This window comes from Saccoglossus kowalevskii, chromosome 11 (genome assembly GCF_978046115.1).
Source record: "Saccoglossus kowalevskii chromosome 11, keSacKowa6.1, whole genome shotgun sequence".
NCBI classification, from domain to species: domain Eukaryota; kingdom Metazoa; phylum Hemichordata; class Enteropneusta; family Harrimaniidae; genus Saccoglossus; species Saccoglossus kowalevskii.
In genome coordinates this window covers 24,811,723-24,831,369 of record NC_140651.1, presented here as the reverse complement: position 1 = coordinate 24,831,369, position 19,647 = coordinate 24,811,723, and the positions used below count along the sequence as shown (strand labels likewise).

Below are 19,647 nucleotides of genomic sequence, written 5' to 3'. Positions count from 1 at the left end.
ATAATTCCATCATTTGTAAGAATATACAGGTATTAGCGGAAGGTGATATTACGAAATCAACCGTCGAAATTAATGCAAAAAGATATACATGTATGTCAAATACTCTGGTTCTTTAATCGGCACTTTGGTTTGGCACATTATCGGTAAGTTGAATACAATGAGTTAGTCAATGAACAACCTGTTAATCTTTTTCATCCGAATGACTGGTACTGTATGCGGGGTTAACGACGTCTCCGTTGGTGGCGCTTTCACTTGGCACTACCGTCATATCAATATCGTCAAAATCAACTTGGATTGAAGCGTCCATCTTCTCGTTTGGAGGATTCGCGTTTTTCTTATTTTTCTTGGTTTTTCTGTAACACCAAAACAGTGATAGTAATTATATAATCAGCAACAACACTTGTCTGTTTAGAGGATGATTTCAAGCATTTAAATTAGTAATGTTTTGTTAAATAGTGTAGCTAAACATAAAAAACGCCAATCTCGACACAAACATTCAAGTTATTACGGCGACACTGGGTTAGTAAAGTTTATGAAAAAATGTAAATTATACACAATTGACTATCGAGATCTCATTGAGAGCGAGAAAATCACGCAACATGTTGTAGCCCTCTAAATAGTGTTTCATTTCCTCTTGCCGATCGCGCTCAGTTCTACTTTAGAAAGAGAGGGACGGGCAACTGGACTATAAAACAAAGGATTTCACGACATCCGGCGTGCAACTTGGGTTACTATAGTTATAAATGACCAAGCTAAGGGTACCGTATGACGTCACTCACAGTCACTCGCCCGCGCAGTTTGTTTCAGTGCTTGTGCTTATTACATCGAATTTTTACTAGATTTCAATTATACAAGATCCATTTGTTTTTGTACTGGTTATTAGGTAACTGACCCTTGATAAATGTAGAGTTACAATTCGTTTTTCATCAGTATAAATTAACTACTCGGCTGATTTTATGTGTGTGTTCTCGCTGGTGACCAATGGTTGGCTAATACTTATCCGGCGACTGCCGCATTTTCGCCCGTTTTCGGGAAAATATTTTTCACTTAAATCATACTATTTTCAAGGATACTCGCGTATTTTAATTTTGCTAATCTATATTTTAATGTCATAATTCTGAAATTTCCTAACTGTCTGGACAGCCAGGACTCCGATCGTCCAGATTTTTTAGGTCGCTTGATTTTCGCCCGATTTCTCAAAAATAAAACATATGTTTTTTAAATTATTGCGTGTTTTTTTACTCGAGTCGTGCCTTTTTCGACGTAAATAGGGTATTTTAATTTGATGACTCGAAATTCTGAATTTTCGAAAGTCAGCTTACACCGGAAATGGCTGACCAGGTTTTAGATCGCTGTATTTTCGCCCGATTTCTCAAATATAAAGCATATATTGTTCAAATTATTGCGTTTTTTACTTGAGTCGTGCCATTGTCGAAGTAATTAGGCTATTTTATAAAATGATTTGCTTTACAAAAGTCGAAATTCCGAATTTTTGAAACTGTGAAGGTGTGAAAGTCCGGAAATGGCTGGCCCGGTTTGTTTTTAATTTTCTTTCTTTAATATGTGTTCTGCTTGAAACGTTCAAAAAATATTGTTTTTGTATGGCGAGTCCTTTTTTGTAGTGTAGTTGTGTGAAAACCATATTGTTTTTCTGAAGTGATGTGTTAACTGCATTTAACTGTTATTTTTTCATGTATTTTGTTATTGTCATGCTTTGTCTCGACTACCTAGGCAATATTACTCGGAGAATAATCAAACTGCATGTTTTTATTTATTACAAAATTGTTGTTAAATCACTATAAATTAGAACACTCAGTTGCATTATACATGTACGTTTTTTCAGAAATTAGAGTATAAAACAAATATTACAGTTAACCTAACATTTCATATATTTGTTTAAAATTTGCAATACTGCATTTACGTACTTTAACCACCATTCTAAAATGTTTTTTTTTTTTAATTTCTTTCAGCCATGCCTTATAAATATGGTATTGGCAGGCGCACAAAAAACTATGAGAAGAAAAAAATTACCAAAGCTGCTTGCAAAAGAAAAAGACTTGAAGCTGCCAACGCATTGTGTTCATTGGGGGAAGGCATGATACCAGATACACCCCCGAACCACGGTGCAGCCCAATATGTCAACCAATCACCTTCCTGGTTGTTGACCCCAACAGTTAAAGTCTATGGTTCTACCGCAATCTATGCAACCACAACATTTGGAGTAATTATGCGTTGACGGGAGACAATTGAACAATTATATTTGACAAAACGAATTCACCTGATTACTTAACTTTGAGCGAGATGACGGCGACTATTGCTTCTAAGGTTTATTTCATAAACTTACGTAGTATCTCGATTACAGTACAGTGATCACGTGACTTTCGAGCTGTCAGTGTCAAATTACGTGGTAATATATTGAATAAAGTTTACACACTGTGTTACTGTGAATGGTTTGTGTAAACACAGGAATAATATTAATAAGTGGGTTGTTTCTGCCAACTTGGAAACCGTTAGAATAAATATGAACAGCTTCTTTGCTGTCTTATTACAAGTATGGTCTATTCTTTCCATGGTGCAAATGTATTCAGAATTTCTGTGACGTCACATTATAGGAAACACTGTAAATTTCACATTTGCGTTCTTACTTACACGCCAAATTGTTCCCCTTCTTCCATGGTTTCTGGCAATTCTTTATGAAGAGTCTCTGGTAGAAACAACGCCAATAATCCAGCCATTATAGAAAGAACACCAAATATCACAAATGGTAGTGGTATCCAGATGTAATCTCCAAGTAACATCACGTAAGGCGAAGCGATACCGCCAATTCTCGCACTCATTGATGATACTCCTAAACCCGCATTCCTGTCAGAATAAGCAAATCATCACATTCCTGTAAAATTGTGAAGCCATTTGACAGGAGGCGAGTCTTTAGTCAACGTATCTGGCAACAACACAATGCAAAACGATAATAACGGACAGCATAAGGCAACTAACTGTGGCGACGGGCGACTAGTTTGTGTGTTGCTTGACCCATCTAAGCTGACGAGATTTCACCATAAACAAAAAGTACCTCGCGGTAATGGATGCGTTGCTTGATGCTTTGCTCGATGGATTGCGTCGTGTTAACCGCCTAAAGCCTTTACACAACGCCCGAGCAACGTACGAGGAAATGACAGTCGCCTCGCGCGTATTTTACAACGCAGGCTTTCAGGCAACTATTCGCCCATTGCCAGTATTAGTCGCCGCAGTTGTGTACACATTTGCGAACTGTGATCGTTGCACATACGCAAAACGACATTCTACGTAAAGTATTATTTTTTTTCTTTACGTCAAGTGTTCCTTCACCCCCTTGTCATGTAATTCCATCGATAATTGCAACTCACTTTACGTCACGTGTTCCTTCACCCCCTTGTCATGTAATTCCATCGATAATTGAAACTCACTTTACGTCACGTGTTCCTTCACCCCCTTGTCATGTAATTCCATCGATAATTGCAACTCACAAATGATATGCGACTAGGCTGTAAATAATGATTCAAATTTCGCGGCAAACGATTTTATCATGATGATGTCATGCGCAAATTGGTTACAAATCGCGCCTTCATTTATATGATGTTTCTCCTTTTGTACACGTTTTTGACGTCCGCTAGCTAAATCGCATCATGCAAATTGGCCTCAAACGTACTAGGGTCTGGATATCCAGGGGCGTCACGGGCCACTGACAAATCTGCTTGGAAATTGGACCTTGAAGTCCGCTATAGACACAAATCACTTACCTGACTGGCGTTGGGAACAGCTCAGTAGCCCATATGTATATGATGAGGTACGATCCAGCAATGCAGAATTTTCCAAAAAAGGCTAAAGAAGATGCTGCCCACTGTAATGCTAGAAAAAATAATGCCAAAGTTTTAATTCCTAATAATAATAATAATAATAATAATAATAATAATAATATTATGTGTACAGTATAAATTAAAAATTGTCAATAAAGTGGGCTGCTTAGTATGTGTTTTGTTTACATTTTTTGTCTATCACAATGTAATTTCGAGGCTTGTTTCCGATACTATTTAAACGACATTGAAATTGTTATTTTTCCACTTCGATTTGACGAGATTTGCAACTGGATCAAATGTTGTACGGGGAAATTGAATATTTACCCCGATCATTTGAATAACAATAACGCTACGATTCTTTCCCTCAAAAATATTCATTTTCATTTGAATAATTAAAAATGTGTTTTTGTATGTTTTTCTCCTTTTGCCGCGTAACTGAAATTTGAGCGTTTTCGTGCGCTAAACAGAACGTCCGATTTCCGCCCGATTCTTCTTTAGCGTGTATATTTAATTGTTTGAGAGGCATTGTAATTGAACCAAATGACTACATGTTGTCAAATATTATGTCATGATATGGCTCACGCGCGAATTTTTTGTTTACATTATTTGTGCACATCCCCATCTTTCACCTGCTCTCGCGTGCGTGGTCTGTGCGTCGCCGAATATACTCACATTCATCTTCCAGAAACGGACAGGATGCTATGAGTGCAGCGCCACCAAGTATCATGAACGTAGTTAGCATGATGCGCCTTCCTGTTCTGTCGAGTAGAACAATACACAGAGCGTACGCTGGCAATTCCACGGCACCAGATATAAAGAAACTAATATAAGCATTCTTTGCTAAACCATCCGTATTCAAAGAAAGGCCGTAGTACACCATACTATTACAGAACCTGAATTTAAAAAAAAAACATAATTCACCAATATAATAATGTGCCTACGTCTATATAATATGTCATGTGTTTTTTATGGGTTCGTCAACAGGACAGTGTGGTTAAAATGTCAATTTATTTTCCGATCTGATAACTGCAATTTTATTAATAGCAATTAGTCGAACTCATCAAGGTCAATTTGATTCAAATTTGTCATGACAACCGCACTTGTGCACGCCATTTTGTTTTATGAATGAAAAGGGGCAGCCGCTGTATTCTTTGTGTATAGGTAGTTGTTCTTTTTTTCGAATTTTATGAAAAGATAAAACACAATTTAATTCGATAACATTGAAATTCTCTAAATCCAAACTACACCGAAGCATATTTTCTTTTTATTTATATAGCAGGAGCCGTTCATAATATGTTACTTATTAGTAACTCATTTCTTTGCGATTTGTAAAGTTCAGGTTTAGCGTAAATCATGTGTGATACTGTTAATTACGGCGCACGTTGGATTGCTTTTGACTATTTTGAAGGGCGTCTGAATTATGAAAACAAATAAACTTGATGTTGGTGTAAAATGTTAAGGGGTGGTAATACTTATGGGGTTGGCGTATGAAAACATGTTCAACTGAACTTGTAAGTCACGTGGTAAGACACGTAATTAACACATACATACTACTTACTATACGTGCTAAAAATATAAACGATTTGAATTCACAATAATATAGGCTTTACCAATTGAAAAATATGTTCAGCGATCGTATTCGGATTCGCGGCGTCTTCATCAAATCAAACATGTTGTATTTCTTTTCTTTTTCTTCCTGTAAATAATAATTACAATATTCAGACGCTATTTTTGATACGATTAAAGCGCGGTGGTCGTCGCGCAGCGCGTGTTCGAATTTCATGTAAATAAACAATGTATTTTACACGCGTTGTATACGTCGCTATGAGTCCCATATCGAACAGGACGCGGCGCGACGACCACCGCCCTTTAAGCGAATCTAATATTGTTTAACTTGTTCAGAGAAACAGGTACCTATAAACATTATCGTATATTCATTTAAATCTGAATATAACGCACCTCTACAATTTCAACTTTCTTATCTAGCTCAAGTCTTTGTTCGTCGAATATATTTTCAGGTAAAGTAACCTTGTTCATCTTTGCAGCTTTCTCGAGTACTTTCTCAGCCTTGTCGTATTTTCCTTGCTGTACAAGCCATCGTACAGATTCAGGAATCAACCTAAAATAGAAATACTACTACGACTGATCACATTAAGACCCAAAGCAGTATCAGGGGGAAAATCCTTTCTTCTCTCAGGTTCTCCACACTTGTCAGGGGGGAACTCGTCTCGTCTCTCTATCTCGTCCCCTTGAGGTACGGGATCGGGAAAGTCACTTTAACTTTACAGTCAAATAAGACACACACAACGAAATACGTTTCAACTCTCGTCTTAGTCGATCTTTTGGAGCACTCTATAAGACACAGCGCCCTGGGGAAAAGTCCCCAAGACTATATCGCAAGGCTGACCCAAGACTCTCTTAGACTGCGTCAAGGCTCGCCCCAAGTCTCTCCAGGACTGCGTCTGTCGTGGAGTATTCGCCAAGACCAACTCAAACTCTCTTTATTCATTTTCAAAACTCTAACCAATTCCAATGCAGTAAAAAGACTCTAGGGCGTAACCTTCAATCATAAAGCCAATCACACTAAGTACTGAATACGTCATATCTTTTGATTAATCGTTCACTACATTAATAACTACGGATGTCAGAATAGCGACGGTATCTTGTAATTAGTTCCAAACCACTGAGCCAAGTTCCGTCCAAAACTTCAAATAGACCTAAACGATGACGGACATAACACAGCAATTCGCTAATAATCAGTTAATTAAGTCGGTCAACAGATACGCAAAAACAAATTCATGACACATCCTTTCACCCAAACTGAGATATGCCTCTCGGCATTGCACGTTCACAAATCAAAGATACCGTCAGCCACTCATCGTCATACGGGTTAAATACAATACTAATAATAAAAGGTATAAATCAAAAAGAGTAAAACACACTAATTAAGTACAATGATTATAAAGTCTAAATACAATGGTTATAAAGTCTCAAATATCAACGGTTATAAATCAAAAACAAGAGAAAGGCTACCAAAGGACTCACTTTTCTCAAACAGTTCGCTGAGGGTAACCCTTCGCTGCACTGTCTCTCGTTACTAAGGTTACAAACTCTATATCAAAAGGTCAAAAAGCTAAGGCGTGGCGGTGTAACCATGCGATCAGCCAATCGCTGCAGTCGACAGCGTGATCACGTGATTACCAGGGGTGCGTCTCTCGGTTAAAGCATTGCAAAGCGGTAACTAATAAAGAATGAAAAAAAGCTATTAATCAAACTCCTGTCATATACGCTTATGAACTTCAACTGAACTCACAATTCGTTAATCTAAACAAAAGTCATACGGCGTGGTAACAGAATGCAAAGACAAAGCCGCTATATAAAACATTACTCCTCTGGCAAATAAGACGGGGAAAAGCGAAACGATAGAAATTACTAAGTTACATATAAACCTGTCAATCGTGAACAAAAGCTTGCGATATCAAACAATACGTATATAAGCGCACCAAACTCTCACCTCAAAAAGACATTAAAAAACGTTACAAAGGTGCTATCAACTCAAAAAAGCGTCAGAAGTATTCCGGAAACAACACATAAACAAAAACAACTCTTGAAACGTCGATATCTCTTTACTCGACAAATCTCAAAACTCTGAAAAACTCACGTGGGGGCATCATTCCTCCCATCATATTCCGTACTCATAAACTCATAAAAACTCCATAAAAACATCACAAAACTCAAAACACTGTGTTGCAAATACTTGTCCACTGAAACGCGCTTAAATCGTTGTAAAGGACCTCGCACGTCACTAAATATCAGTTCAAAACAAAGATCTGGGCGCTCACGTACATACAATTCAACATTACAAAAAAATGGTAAAACAATAGGAAAAGCAAGCAATACATTACATTACTGAGCAATAGGGTTAGGGTTCTGGAAAAGAGTTCAACGTCCTTATGTTACAGAGTGTCAGTTACAGTGTCCAACGAGCGGTTCTCTAAGCAATACACAGATAGCTAAAGTCAAAGTCTATAAGCGTCTCCTCTTTTGTCGCGTTATTCCGGGTCGTTCTTTGTCATCTTCTTGTCTTTAATGTCGCTCAATTCTTAATTATACAGTCCTATCCGGTACTGGTCCTTCCGAAGGGGTTCTGAAATCTTCATCTCTTCAGCGTTGTACATCGGTGTCGTACTGTTAACGATGTTAGTCGTCAAGCGCGGTTTCGTCTCTGCCATCGAGCCAGTTAGTTCGGTTCACAAGAAAGACACATCTTCGCCATTTCACTTCTCTTCACAGGATGTCAATGTGTGTAAAACACAATGCCCGGGTTCTCCACCACGTATCAGGGGGAAAATCCTTTCTTCTCTCAGGTTCTCCACACTTGTCAGGGGGGAACTCGTCTCGTCTCTCTATCTCGTCCCCTTGAGGTACGGGATCGGGAAAGTCACTTTAACTTTACAGTCAAATAAGACACACACAACGAAATACGTTTCAACTCTCGTCTTAGTCGATCTTTTGGAGCACTCTATAAGACACAGCGCCCTGGGGAAAAGTCCCCAAGACTATATCGCAAGGCTGACCCAAGACTCTCTTAGACTGCGTCAAGGCTCGCCCCAAGTCTCTCCAGGACTGCGTCTGTCGTGGAGTATTCGCCAAGACCAACTCAAACTCTCTTTATTCATTTTCAAAACTCTAACCAATTCCAATGCAGTAAAAAGACTCTAGGGCGTAACCTTCAATCATAAAGCCAATCACACTAAGTACTGAATACGTCATATCTTTTGATTAATCGTTCACTACATTAATAACTACGGATGTCAGAATAGCGACGGTATCTTGTAATTAGTTCCAAACCACTGAGCCAAGTTCCGTCCAAAACTTCAAATAGACCTAAACGATGACGGACATAACACAGCAATTCGCTAATAATCAGTTAATTAAGTCGGTCAACAGATACGCAAAAACAAATTCATGACAGCAGTATCGATGATGTGAATAATAAACCAGGTAATTTGCATAACATAAAAAACAATATATGGACTTACCAATAATACGAAAGAAGGGGTATACACAACGCTGATAATGTAAATTGCAGTTTCCTCCAGTGTCCATCCAACAGAAAGGCTATCACGGCCAATATCATGTAACCGATAGCGAAAAATGCGGTGATCATCGTACCTGCGAACGTACGTCTTGGAGGGCCAACCAATTCCACACCTACATAAAGTATATTGTTGTACGTGTAGCAATTTGTTCTAAATTGAAAAACAAACCGGCACGAACGGTTTTCTTTCTCGATTACCGGAAGTAAGTTCTATGTATTTCATGTTAACCATTAACAACATAATTATAAGGATTTGCATAAAACTATAATTTTAGAAGTTTTAATAATGAACAGAATAATCCTTTTTGAACATCTCAGAAATTCAAGCATTGAATATGACGTGCACACTGAGACTCTGCTTTACATATTTGTTTAGGCAAGGAATCTCGTATACTTGTTTCACGTTCTTGAAATCAATGTTTCGATACGTGTTTATTTTACTTCCTTGTTTAATGTACTCCAGGCTCAATATTCAAATATTGCTAAGCTGACCAGAGAACATTATACATGGGCGGAACATGAAAATGTGCGATCATTATAATTTATTGGAGATTACGAGCACGTGACTTACATATTACGAATCCTACTAAATACATCCCAGATGCAGCCGTCCCCAAGAAGAACTGACCCACTGCAAAAAACGCATAACTAGGAGAAAATGCCGTGATGATACCGACGACAATACCAAAGATTAAACTGAAGAAAAATACAGGTTTACGTCCGATTCTGAAAACAAAAGAGAAAAAGTGTATGTAGGTAATAGCCGTTTGTGACATTTTTAAATAACATGTGAATTCAGTTTAATGTAGATCGAAGACACCAAGCACTCTACATTATTTTATTTCTGTTGCAGGCTGAAGATTGTTTGAGTTAGTGTGCTTCATGAGATTGGCTGGAGTTGCAATGCAGGCAAGGACAAAGTAACACAGTATGTTCTTACCTATCGGAAAGTTGTCCAAATACTAAAGCACCAACCAATTTTCCAAACAAAACAATCGATTTAGACATCTGTTTCAACCAGTCCTTGTCACACACTAAATCGAACTTATGAAAAACACAAAGTAATACAAAAGAACATTAATACAATGACTTTACAAGCACCGCGGGGTCACCTATGTCTGGAGCACACATATTTACTAAATTTGTCTCCCAAATCCAGGTCATGTGGATTGTTAAGCAATTCTTTGAAATTTTCTTCAATTTAAATTTCAGTTTTGGTCAAAATAAATAAATAAATAAATAAATGGAATTACGTTTCATTTCAAAAGTTTTTAGTAATTGACTTGATGAATTTAATACACAAGGAGTTACAAACGGTACATTAGTAATGTTGCTCCGCCGTAATTAGGAAGCAGGAACATAAATGCAATATTATTTAACGCATGCAAATTTGTCTTATATTCACCCACATTTTATGCTGATATACCATCGACATTAGGATAAGTAATATACTATCTGATGCACTGTACCAACGCAGAGTAAAGACATTGTAGCCAGTGTATAGTGTTTTGGCGAGTAAGACAACGTAATCATGGCAACATGTAAAAACCCATTCAATTTCTTCCTCGCGATATACGTCATTTCACTTTAATGGACATTAACCCAGAACTGAAGTTAAAGAAGTCAATTAGGAATCTCGAAGTACAAGCTATTGATGATTACTGACATGACAATCTGCGAAGGAAATACAATGTACATAAAATTGTTCGTATATACTGTAGACAGGTAGCAGTACTTATGGTCGACAGTTCTATCAGTTCCATCTGATAAGAGGCCATTCTCTATACCGTGATAGGGTGGTTTGGGCAGCAATTTTTACTGCCCGTTTAGAAGTCTGGTATAGAGTGGGGGCTAGATAATGCGAGCAAAACCCTTATTTTGTAATGCCCAGGGTACATATTCGCAAAACATATAAGACAAATATGAAGCATTTAGGCTGATCGTAATGTTTGCATACTTGTATGTAAGTGTCATTTAATTCGCTTCGTTTAAGACCGTACGCAAAGGAGTAGCTACATCTTGAACGATAGACACATTTAGCTTCATAAGTAAATCAAAGATAAAATGTTCAAAACATCACTTTCGTAATTCCAGAGCATTTTCGTTAAAATGATATATTATATTGCACTGTAGAATTGGGGTGGTGTACAGACATCGGGGCCGGCCCCGGCATCACACCATAATCTCCCGACACTGTCTTTATTGTATCACGGCAGCATTGCAGAGTAAACTGACTCGATGTGATGTGCGATTGTATATCAATAATTTCTTTGTCATGATTAATGAAGTGATCGTAAGGATCTGGCAGGTTAATGATCAAAATATAATATTATGGCCCTCATATGAACTTTGAGCTTTTGCAGTTGATAAGAAAAAATCAATGCGATTATAAACTCTGCAAATACTCATCTAACAAACATAAATTGTCAATATAAGGTCACGAATAAGTCATATGTACATTATTTATGACTGGCACCAAAATGCGACTGCATATGAGCATGCGCAGTATGTTTATACGCCCTGTTGAATTGCAAGTCTGTTATTTTTTGTTGTATTTGGTAGTTGATAATTCTAGTAAGATTCTGAGTAAAGTAGCCTCTACTATTACACTATCCGTAAACACAGAAACAAGGATTGACAGTTTGAGAAGTCAAAATAAAAATATTACAAATGTGACCTTATACGGGCGAGTATAAAAACACGGATCAAGCGAATATTCATAGTTAGCTCATGATTCGAATGTTGGCCGTAAACTTCATCTGTCGTTGCTTTATATGCCACAACGAAAACGTCCTGACGGTGTACGTAATATAATATAAGAAAACGTCGGCATACTCACTTCGTGGACCACCGTACTCTCATACGTATCCGTGTCGTAGACCCATCCGTTGTCACATTCTATTGTAGCAAGTTGATCAGAGGCGCATTCATCGTACCTAGTTATATTGAACCTCTCACATTTTGACCATTCTATATCGCCATCGTCATCAACCTCGTACGGAATCGTACAGTTCCTTAGAATAGAGTTGTCCGTATACGTCTGGTTATTTAGTACCTGGCAGTAGTGGTCAGACGAGGCGCTGAGAAATGTATTAGCCATGCTGTAAAAAGCGCATGGTATAGCGGCCAGACAAATTAGAGCAAGCTGCCATTTTTGGTACCTGCCGAATTCGCCGAGTATTTTGAGTATCTCCTCAAACTTCATCCTGCTTGGGTGACTGGACTAACAACACAGAACTAAGATGCAGCCATTCTCTCATTTGCTTACATAGCAATAAATATCATGGTTGACAGGGCTCGGGGTCACATGGTGTGTTTGTGACGGGGTACCACCACCATTGTTCGTTCGTACGCTGGATATACGTTTAATACCACTTTTGAGACCACGTCTATTTCAAAGGAAATGTGAATTTGTTTAGTAACACTTTACTAGAAAATCTTTTCACAAAAAAACACTAATATTTTACCGGCTATGTCTGGTCATTGAGGTCGCTAACATAGACACGACCATTACATCTAGTGATGGATACCCCTGAAAGTGCGGTTGGTCATGTTGTAGCAAACATGGTCTTATCACATCATCTGGTTGTATATGAGTATATGAGTAGATAAGTATTACAATGTTTGAGAGGTATGCTTTGTTTACTCATACAAATTACACTATACACTTTATAAGTATTATTTACGATATTAAAATGAGACCCCCAAATATGAAAAAAAAAATCGTCTTATTTTTAGGTTTTTAACTGATCTGTGCTGTTATGTTGTCGAAAAGGTGTCAAACCTGCCCTTATAATCCTAGTGATGTATATACAAACAGATATATTAGTCAATGTTAATACGCCCTCTGGAGTCTATGAAATGCACGTGGCTTAGTGATCTGAACTGAGCCATGTTTTACTTACCATGGTCTGTTACTAAAGACTTGTATAGCAATTTTCGAAACAGGCGACATAACAAGACCTAGATACCTCATTGGGTGTTGTCAGTGTTTGTCACGAGATTAGCATGTCCGTAATACGGGACGGACTGACCTTTGAATGACGTTTTAATTATTTAAGTGTATACGAGAGATAATTTCGTTGATTTACGGTGTAAAATATTACGTTAATTGTACTTGTATAATATAATCATAAATTTACCAAGTGCTCTTTGTGTTAGTTTACGAGTGTTTTTAAGGTCACCTTCGGAGTCAATGGGCGGGTATGTTTAAGATTTCTTTTTATTGGTTTAGCACGAGTCACGTTTTTAGTTATTAAAATGACCGTGTTATAAGTTCGAATTCAAATCGAAAATACTTTCATCCACCAACGACTATACAAAGACTTTTGTGGTAAGAGTGCTTTGACTGATGTTAAAATTTTATATATTCGTTATACATTATGTTATAGACATATAGATGTATTTAAAATGACCGATTTTGTTTCAATGCAGCGCTGTTTCAGAGTAATATCTCTCAATATGGACAAGTACTCATTTGACGATCAGATAGAAGATGTCAATCATTTTAATGTTAAAAAATCATCATCATATTCCTGAAATATTTATATTCCAAATATATTACTATAAACAAAACTATATATCTTAAATTCGATAACTAACGGGACTGTGCATGGCTTGTTATTTACGGTTTATCCCAGAATTAAAAAAAAAGTAAAGAGACAACTCCACGTGGCAACTGGTCTAATCTAGTATTTTCAGTATTCGCCACGTCACGTGTTCAGTTAATCGAATGTTGGTTACTCAAGCGAATATCAGTATATGAGAGCTACTATTTGAATTCAGATCGGACATGTGATGTCAGCAAATGGTGGCATTCAAAACATGTATCACAAAAGACCAACATTAATTCCAACCATTTTTTCGCAATTAAACTATTGTGCAGTCAACTTGTGACAGTCAACGTTGAAAATTACTTTGACCCGAAGAACAAATCCGGCTAGACAACTGTCAGACAAATATTATATAATTATATATAATTTAAACACATAGCTCAATAACAGTGTTATTATTATACGTGTTTTTAGTTTGGATCATATGTAGAGATGTATAATGTGAAATTGTTTCAGATACGACAAGCTAAATCCAATTCCGGAAGATCCACTTGTAATCCAATATCTCTTGATGGCGGATACGATTTTCTGAAACAAAGATATTATTTATCAATAAAACAACTTCATAAAAGAAAACGAGTTAATCTGTTTCAGTTATACACAACGTTCAATGCCGTTTTCCCCGTAACGCTTGCTCCTTCCCCGTGACGTGTTTGGCTAAATTGTTCTGAGGGTAACTCCAAAGTTGGAATCCGTATATCAGAATGTTTAATGAAGAATTACACAGTATGGTAGATTCGGGTAGGGCAATATAGGGTTGGGTCTATAGGGGGAATTATTAACTGTAGACTAGTGGTTGTTATGTGTGTGTAAATCACTTGAGCTGCTCAAGGTGTATAGTATATATTATTGAAATAAATTGGTACATATGACCCATGAGTATTTGTTTAAAATCTATTTGAGCAGTTCACGTGATAAATGTGCATTTGTCAATGTATTATTAACATAAGGAGAGGTACAACATCGACTAGTTGTTTATATAATATATATTATGATAAAACATACCTAGAGAAGTAGTCACATAGATGAGTTATTACTTACTTTCCGAACATTTCCCCTTCTTCTAATGTTTCAGGCAGTGGCACGCCCGTTGTTTCTGGTAGGAGTAAAACTAGGAGACCAGCTATCACGGAGCTTACACCAAATATAAGAAACGGAAGTGGGCCCCACACGTAGTTGGCAAGAAGCATTACAAACGGCGCCGCTATACCACCTAATGTTCCAAAACTACCTGTAAATCCAAGACCAGCAGCTCTGTGTGTGTACAATCATACATGTGGTAATACCATAACATTATTTGAACAACTTAGGTTTTTGGAGAAGCGATATTGCTAATTTATTGTATACGAGCTAAGTTCTATATAAATACATAATTACCTGGCAGGAGTTGGGAATATCTCGGCTGCAAATATGTAGATTACACCAAAAGACCCAGAAATACAAAACTTTCCAAACAATGCCAAAATAGTAACCAACTCATTAAGTGCTGTAGATTTAAATATTCACATTAATAGCAAAGTGAGTAATAAGTTTGTTGACGCATTGAATGTGGGACTGTTTAAAGGCTCTGTCTACACTGCCGCAAGTTTTTGCAACAATACATGTTTCAAGAATAAACTGCAAATAATCGAAAACAAGTCGATTTTGGTCATTTTTTAAAATACATTTACCGCACACTATCATCATCAAAATGTTATCATGTTGTTAACAACTGTTTATATTTATCTGAGAATTCTTTCTTACATTGATTACTAACTGGGACTATCAATATCAACGCCAGTCCCGCTGCTAACATAAATATACAAGTCAACCATCGCCGTCCAATTCGGTCTAGTAAAAACCACGACAAAAGATATGCTGGCACTTCTACCGCACCAGAAACGAAGAAGCTTGCATAGGCATTGGATGAATATACATTAGTGTTGGCAGATAATCCAAGATACACCATAAGGTTGCAGAAGCTATATAGTGCAATATTCAAAAATATAAATATATATCTATGTGTGTGTATGTGATGCATTTATTGATGCAGAAGTCCTTGCAAAAAATAGAACATTTTTGAACTTACATATTGATGGCGATTATAATCGTATTACGTCTCAGATTTTTTGTTTTCATCAGATCCAGCACTGTGTATTTTTTTATTTTCTAAAAATTGATGAATTAAAATCGTTAATTGTATATTTCATGAATATTAGTATAATCAGGTACTTTGATTCAAAGTTAAAAAATGGTGATCATTTACGCTGCAGTGTTCGTATGAACACGATATACTTTATCCGAAGATATGTCTATTAAATATATGTGTGATGCACTGATTGGTTAATGACATTTATATATAGATATACTTGTCCTTTTTCTTGTTCCTCCCGAAGTGTCTCTTGAGCTTTTTTTTCTTCCTCCAAAACATTCTCTGGCAATGTAACTTTATTCATTTTGGCAGCGTTTTGAAGAATCTTCTCTGCGTCTTGGTATCTCCCCTGCTGCATCAACCATCGAACAGACTCGGGAACTAGCCTGAAAATAACATAATATAACATGACATGACATGAAACCAAATTCATGATTCGCATGAAACATAATTCTGTATAAACTACTTAAAAACAAAAGGTACAAATAATCCAAATTTCCCAATTTCACATTAAGATATATGGAATATGTTGATGATGTCCCTTGAAATGAGCAATATAAAATTTAATGATTATGAACTAGTCGATTGCAATTGTGTATTCACTTCAATGACTATGAGTTTGAATATGGTTTGGGGATGCTTTTATTTATATTTTTAAATACTTGATGTTTACAATGAGAATAATACACACGACTGACCAATAGTACGAGAAGAACGGAACGTAAAAAATTGCTATTAATAGTTCAAGCTGCCGCCAGTTGCCGTTGACTGCTTTTGAGAAGACAGCTAACATCATGTATCCACATGCATAGAATATGAGTATAACCATACCAGCAAGGTCACGCTTCCCAGGTCCAACCAGCTCTAAACCTGCAAGTTAGCAAGAGAATGTAACATATCAGAAATGGGGTATATTCAATTTGAAAGAAACAACGTTAGGCAATTATTATGGACACTTGCTACACAAAATCATGCTATTTTCAATATTGTGCCCATGAGGAGGACACTTTATTAGCTCTGCTGTCGTTGAAGATAACAGAGTGAAGATTTTCATATAGGTGATTGTCGGTCGTACATTGCACGTCATCTGTAAACAATTGCTTTTTCGACTTAAAAACTATCAGCTCAATTGCTTCGATACAAGGTAAGAAGATACATTGCGTTGACCTATTCGAGATTTGTCCATTTCTTGCTGATATAACTGATAACAACCAAATAAACTACCATGGATGTGATATGGGAAGAAAATGGTAGGAACATTAATAACCATGGCAATTAGTTAATCGCATCGTACAGAACATTATCAGCCTTTGAGAACGACACTCTACAAAGACAACAGAAGAGCTATTTCGACCGTTAGGTCGCTTTTACTATTAAAGAATAATACTTACCGAGAACAAATGCAACGGTAAATAGTCCAACTGATAGAAACCCAATGAAAAACTGACCCACAGCAAACACAGCGTATACTGGAGCACATGCCGTGATGAATACAACGAGAATCAGTAATAATAAACAAGAGAAAAAACATGGTTTTCGACCAAATCTGAAAAAAATGAAATTACTCATTTCCAACCTGCACACCGACAATTTTCGCCAAGAAGTTAAAACCATGACACCCTGGTGTGCACCAATAAAACAACAAATACACTCACATTTTCTTGTTATATGTCAATTTCAACGAACTTATGTATAAAAATATCTGATGTATATATAATTACGGTTCTCATTGGGCGGAGCCGGAATATTACTGCGTTTACACAGTAACGTAAACATGTTGTTGATGTCTCTATACCAACTGAGTTATGATATTAAATGAAACAGCTTATTCATAGTTGAGAGAAATAATTCGCTGCCGTAATATCCTTAATAATTTTATAAATAAACAATATTATTTCGCACATGATAGAGAATCAAGATTTAAAAGCAAAGAGCTTAGGTTGATGTATGAAGTCATATGACGTGTAGGCCGCAGTTGTATGCGTGATATTTACTTACTTGTCCGATAATTGACCAATTACAGCTGTGCCGAATAATGAGCCAAGCGGATAAATTGCTTTTGACAGCTGTTTCATCCAGTCCTTCTCACATACTAGATCAAACTACACAAACACGAAACATATATTAGAACAGTTGTAATATAGCGCCAATGTCAACAAACACAACAGTTGACAGCATAGAGCAAACGATGAAGGCGATTGTAGAGATTAATACAATTCACCTTCGTGCAATAACATCGACATTTATTTGTAATATAATTAGCCAAATATGCAGATGGGAATTTGATTAGTCAATCCTTCTCGATATATAAATTTATCAAATATATAATTTTCTACGCAAAATTAATTAAATATACTTGCATCATGTACGACTGTTCTCTCGTATGTACTTGTGTCATACACCCATCCATTGTCACATGGCATTACCTCCGTCTCGTCATCGTAACAGTCTTGGTCCGTGACGTTGTACCGATCACATTTTGACCATTCAACCTCACCTTCATCAACTTCGTACGGAATTGTACAGTTCTTCAATCGAGAGTTTTCCTGATATGTTTGATTGTCGTGTACTCTACAGTAGTGATCGGATGAAGCACTGAGGAACGTGTTTGCCATATCATTACACGCACAGAGCATGATCGGGATGCAGATGAGACAATACTGGAATTGCTGATATCGACCAAAATCCCCAAGGATAACAAGGATATCTTCGAATTTCATTGTCTGTCTTCTCTCTTAGTAGTCAGCCATTTTGTGGTAGCAGTCATTTTTTCTTGTGTTCGTTCTGTTTGTACGCAAGGCGACTCAGGTCAGACGTTATTCTATTGATTGGTTGATTATCGCAAAGATAAAACATATATTGTGTTCGAACCTCTTCTTTATGATAGCCAGTCTCAAGGCTTCCCAATTTCTTCTGAAATTAGCATAATCGAGACTCATTGTTACTTATTTATATGCTTAATTGCAGTCTGAAAACAATACAAGGGTGTTTCATATGACTTATCTCATATGTGTATTATCCACAAGTTCATGACTGACTTTGTTTGACTGTTTGCACAAGTTGGACGTTCGACTTGTAAGATTGTTAACGACGACGAGATAAGATTTCGTTTTTGTCAAGCCAGTGCACAGCTATTAATTTAAATATAGCAAAAGAACCGTTATTCTAAATATAATGATTGTTATTATTGATCACTCTATTTATTACTGTTATTCAAAAGCTTTGTCCATTTATATTAAAGTGGTTTGTGCAAAGAAATTATATTAATTATCGAGTGAACATTCAACGAAACGCACTACCACTAGTTTCACGTCTTAAATTCTAAGCGTTTTGTGCTTATATTCATTCAAGAAAGGTAATGTTATGGATGTTTGTGCATCGCAGCTTCATCTTCATCATGAAAGAAATAACACGCTCATTTCATTTTAATATTTTGCCTGCTGCAGACAAATAGCAATGTCATATTTATTTACAAAACACACAAAAATACCCATACGTGCATTATTTTGTATTAAGGTAGCGAGGTAGTGGCAAGGGATATGCCGATCTACAAATTGTAAGAGGGGCGTACGTGAAACCACCAAACCTATATATATTTAGGAAGACCCTGGCTTATAGTTTCGATTAATATTTTTTTTTTCCAATATTGTTTTATGGCCACATGACCTCCAAAATCAATAAGACTGGTAAGTTTGTAACATGGATAAAATTGAAAATGGCGGCACCACTATGATGACAGTGACCCCGATAGTCACGTTATCGTAGAAAAGATGTCATGAAATTCGATCTTGTATTTCTAAATTGTCCTCTTTTTTAATTTTTTTTTTAACAAAAGATTCATATTTCCAACATTTTACGATTTTATAAGTATGTAGTCCGTTTTTCGCAACAACAGTGAAAAAGTGCCGCATGATTCAGTCAAAATTAAAATACGGGACCACAACTTAGCGGCGGTGGCCGGAACGCCGT

At 36.8% G+C, this 19,647-nt stretch overlaps 4 protein-coding genes across 4 annotated transcripts; all 4 read right to left on the bottom strand.

The window, feature by feature from the left end:
* Window positions 1-181: 181 nt before the first annotated feature.
* LOC146736558 (organic cation transporter protein-like) lies at window positions 182-4,726 on the bottom strand. The gene is made up of 4 exons (XM_085505300.1): window positions 4,506-4,726; window positions 3,777-3,885; window positions 2,650-2,862; window positions 182-353 (listed from the first exon to the last, which is right to left on the bottom strand). The coding sequence occupies exons 1-4, from the start codon at window positions 4,711-4,713 to the stop codon at window positions 182-184; spliced, it is 702 nt and encodes a 233-aa protein (XP_085361426.1). The 5' UTR covers window positions 4,714-4,726.
* A 1,045-nt stretch (window positions 4,727-5,771) lies between these two features.
* Window positions 5,772-12,085, bottom strand: LOC100372148 (organic cation transporter protein-like). Its single transcript, XM_078008114.2, has 5 exons — window positions 11,774-12,085; window positions 9,875-9,978; window positions 9,506-9,660; window positions 8,876-9,047; window positions 5,772-5,952 (listed from the first exon to the last, which is right to left on the bottom strand). The coding sequence occupies exons 1-5, from the start codon at window positions 12,032-12,034 to the stop codon at window positions 5,772-5,774; spliced, it is 873 nt and encodes a 290-aa protein (XP_077864240.2). The 5' UTR covers window positions 12,035-12,085.
* Window positions 12,086-14,584: 2,499 nt separating this feature from the next.
* LOC146736557 (organic cation transporter protein-like) lies at window positions 14,585-16,474 on the bottom strand. The gene is made up of 6 exons (XM_085505299.1): window positions 16,377-16,474; window positions 15,896-16,064; window positions 15,616-15,695; window positions 15,291-15,508; window positions 14,925-15,033; window positions 14,585-14,801 (listed from the first exon to the last, which is right to left on the bottom strand). Exons 1-6 carry the CDS (start codon window positions 16,472-16,474, stop codon window positions 14,585-14,587), a joined length of 891 nt encoding a protein of 296 aa, XP_085361425.1.
* A 43-nt stretch (window positions 16,475-16,517) lies between these two features.
* Window positions 16,518-18,293, bottom strand: LOC146736556 (solute carrier family 22 member 21-like). Its single transcript, XM_085505298.1, has 3 exons — window positions 18,105-18,293; window positions 17,677-17,780; window positions 16,518-16,548 (listed from the first exon to the last, which is right to left on the bottom strand). Exons 1-3 carry the CDS (start codon window positions 18,291-18,293, stop codon window positions 16,518-16,520), a joined length of 324 nt encoding a protein of 107 aa, XP_085361424.1.
* Window positions 18,294-19,647: the final 1,354 nt, after the last annotated feature.

Bases quoted from the DNA above. Each gene is read 5' to 3' on its own strand.
- LOC100372148 (XM_078008114.2), bottom strand. From the start codon at position 12,034: ATGGCTAATACATTTCTCAGCGCCTCGTCTGACCACTACTGCCAGGTA. The intron at 9,979-11,773 runs GTGAGTATGCCG...GTTTTTCATAAG, and splicing joins AGAGTACGGTGGTCCACGAA to TTCGATTTAGTGTGTGACAA. The intron at 5,953-8,875 runs GTAAGTCCATAT...TTTCTATTTTAG, and splicing joins CCCCTTCTTTCGTATTATTG to GTTGATTCCTGAATCTGTAC.
- LOC146736558 (XM_085505300.1), bottom strand. From the start codon at position 4,713: ATGGTGTACTACGGCCTTTCTTTGAATACGGATGGTTTAGCAAAGAAT. The intron at 2,863-3,776 runs GTAAGTGATTTG...TTATTCTGACAG, and splicing joins CTGTTCCCAACGCCAGTCAG to GAATGCGGGTTTAGGAGTAT. The intron at 354-2,649 runs GTAAGTAAGAAC...TTGGTGTTACAG, and splicing joins GAAGGGGAACAATTTGGCGT to AAAAACCAAGAAAAATAAGA.
- LOC146736556 (XM_085505298.1), bottom strand. From the start codon at position 18,293: ATGGCAAACACGTTCCTCAGTGCTTCATCCGATCACTACTGTAGAGTA. The intron at 17,781-18,104 runs GTAATGCCATGT...GTGTTTGTGTAG, and splicing joins GTTACGATGACGAGACGGAG to TTTGATCTAGTATGTGAGAA. The intron at 16,549-17,676 runs GTAAGTAAATAT...GCTAACTTGCAG, and splicing joins ATTGGTCAATTATCGGACAA to GTTTAGAGCTGGTTGGACCT.
- LOC146736557 (XM_085505299.1), bottom strand. From the start codon at position 16,474: ATGATGTTAGCTGTCTTCTCAAAAGCAGTCAACGGCAACTGGCGGCAG. The intron at 16,065-16,376 runs GTCAGTCGTGTG...TGTTATTTTCAG, and splicing joins CCGTTCTTCTCGTACTATTG to GCTAGTTCCCGAGTCTGTTC. The intron at 15,509-15,615 runs GTAAGTTCAAAA...TGCACTATATAG, and splicing joins ATTATAATCGCCATCAATAT to CTTCTGCAACCTTATGGTGT.